The sequence below is a fragment of the Nannospalax galili genome, unplaced genomic scaffold (genome assembly GCF_000622305.1).
Source record: "Nannospalax galili isolate Female #2095 unplaced genomic scaffold, S.galili_v1.0 scaffold691, whole genome shotgun sequence".
NCBI lineage: Eukaryota > Metazoa > Chordata > Mammalia > Rodentia > Spalacidae > Nannospalax > Nannospalax galili.
This window is the reverse complement of record NW_008330362.1, coordinates 801308-804057: the sequence shown is the minus strand read 5'-3', so window position 1 is coordinate 804057 and position 2750 is coordinate 801308. Positions and strand designations below refer to the sequence as shown.

General features: G+C 35.2%; 1 protein-coding gene across 1 annotated transcript in view; it reads left to right on the top strand.

Moving 5' to 3' along the window:
- Nucleotides 1–2750, top strand: part of Ift80 (intraflagellar transport 80) — a gene marked incomplete in the record, with an annotated part of 133406 nt that overhangs the window by 102202 nt on the left and 28454 nt on the right. The window contains 1 exon segment of the mRNA XM_008847287.3: nt 2377–2512. Within this exon segment, the coding sequence (XP_008845509.1) occupies nt 2377–2512 (136 nt within the window).

Below are 2750 nucleotides of genomic sequence, written 5' to 3'. Positions count from 1 at the left end.
CTCTCTTTGTTCTGTACATTTAGTGTTTTTACTATGATATGTCGTGGGGAGATCCTGTCTATTTGATGTTCTGTGTGCTTCCTGTATTTGTATGTGGATGTCCTTCCTCAATTTCGGTCAGTTCTCTCCTACAATCCTATTTAAGATCTGGTCAACACCATTAACCTGAAATTCTTCTCCTTCCTCTATTCCTATGATCCGTAGAGTTGATTTTTTCATGGTGTCCCACATCTCTTGCATATTCCATTCCTGTGTTTTTTTAAATTTTCCATACTCTTTGCTTGAGTGGTCCAATTCTTCAACTTTATCCTCCAGTGCTGATATTCTGTTTTCCATTTCATTCATTTTAACAGTGAGGCTTTCCCCTGTTGTTTCAAGTCGGCTTATTGAGTTTTCCACTTCCTTCTTCATTTCTGCCTGAGTTTTCTTCAATGTTGCTATCTCTTTTGTGAATTCATTCAGAAGTTTATCCCTATCTTCTTTTAGCTTGATTTGTTTGTTCACGTGTTCTTTAACTTTGTTGAATTCCTTGATCATGTTTATGATTGTTCTTTTAAATTCAGTGTCCTGGGTTATCTTTAGTGGGTTCTCCTTTTAGGAATCTACAGAATTGGTAGAGTTTGGTGGGGACATAGTGTTTTGGCTTTCCATTTTATTATTCTTTTATTGTGTTTTTGGCATGTTTATGATTCTAATGTGAGAATTAAGTTGAAGCATGCTTCTGTTTGTATTATCCGGGTGCCTAGATCCTTTGTTTATTGGTTAATGTAAAGCTGGTTGGTACAGGGTTCAGCTTCTCTCAGGTTTATTTTTGAGGGAACTGATGGCTTCAGATCAGCTGGAGGTCTGAACCCTCCCTCTCAGGCTGTCTGCTAGGATCTCAGCCTTAACCTACCAAAGCCAGATCTGCTCAGTCTACTGAGCTCCCAGCAGCTACCCCTATGGAGGAGGTCGAGATGAGCTCATTTTTAAGAATGTATTGTGAAGTAGTATGACTGGTCCATCAATTTGAATGAAAGAATATGTGTGTTTTTTGGACCTGCTGGTATAATCTTTTTTTTTTTTCCTTTAAAATAGGGTCTCTCTACAGCTGGCCTGGAACTCACTATATAGACCAGGCTGGCCTTGATCTTACAGACACCTGCCTGCTTCTGCCTCCCTAGGCAGTACATTAACTACTCTTGGATTGGATGGAAGCAAATCCATACTGAAGTGTTTCAGATTTTAAGAAAATTCGTCTTACTAGCTAATATAATAAATTAATACAATATGCCAAAAATATTTTATTATTGTGGAAAAGGAAAGACCTTGGAGTCAGAGTTATAAGTATTAGACATACTTGGTTATCAGCTTTTTCAAACCAAAAAACTCACTGAATGACTGGGTCTCATTTGTGACATATAATAACTATACCATGTTTCCTGTTACACAGAAAATATCTGTGAGTTTAAAAATTGTTATTTTAAATTATTTTTATATGCATGTATGTGAGTATGGGTTTGTGCATTGAGTACAGTGCCCGCAGAGGCCAGAGGAGGGGTCAGATCCCATGGAGCTGCAGTTATAGGCAGTTGTGGGCTGCTTAATGTGGATGCTGGGAACCAAACTTGGGTCCTCTGCAAGAGCAGTGCATGCCCTCAACTGCTGAGCCATCTCTCCAGCCCCCAATTCTGTAAATCTTAATGTTCTGAATATGACATATTCCTATATATTTCTAAAGTTTACTTAATAAATCTTTAAAATACAGGTGTTAGACAATCTGCTTAGAATAAACTTCAGTATAAGAAACCTTTTAATCAAATAGACCTCTCATTTGATATTCAGACTTGCTTTATTCTTTCACTCTGTCAACTAAAGATAGGACAGAAGAGCAGAGGGGAGTGGCTCTCAGTATACAAAGTATCAATGTAGACTTCATTTTATTATATTTTAAGGACATATTTCCCTTGGATGACGAGCAAGGTAATTACACTTCAGTGCAGCCCTTGAATTATTAGGATATTGACAATTTAAAATTATTTTAATTGGAATCCCTCCCATTCTCAGGGGTTCTTTCTCCTTTTCCTACATAAATTTATGTTCCTTGTGCTCAAATATAATAAAAAATAATAGGGATATATTATTACTATACATAGATCATTGACAGTTAATTGATTTGGGGGTTTTGTTTTGGTTTTGCTTCTCAATACAGGATCTTGCTGTATAGCACAGGCTGGGCTCAAATATTAATCCTGAGTGCTGGGACTATAGGAATGTACCTCCATATTTGACTTAATTGATCTTTCAGAACAGAAATGTGCTGATAATTAAATAATTAGAATGATCATATGTGAAGCACTTAAACAAATTAAACACACATTTTTTTTTTAATTTTAGAATGAAATCTCTGAGATTGGTCTGGATCAAAAAGGACTTACCAATGATAGAAAAATTGCTTTCATTGATAAAAACAGAGATCTTTATATCACCTCGGTGAAGCGATTTGGAAAGGAAGAACAAATTATTAAACTTGGTAAAATAATTTTAATGTACTTAAAATTTTAACTGTTGTCAGTTTTCCTATTTCATATCATATACTAACAGCTTAATGTGCAATGAATGTATGAGAACGCTTGTCTCACATTTCTTTACTACTTCTTTACTCAACTTTAATAGCAAATTTTACCTTCTACAGCTAGATAAAAATACTTGAATTTCACCTGGAACCATTTAGTTTTTTTTTAATTTAAATAAATAATTTATTGAGAATT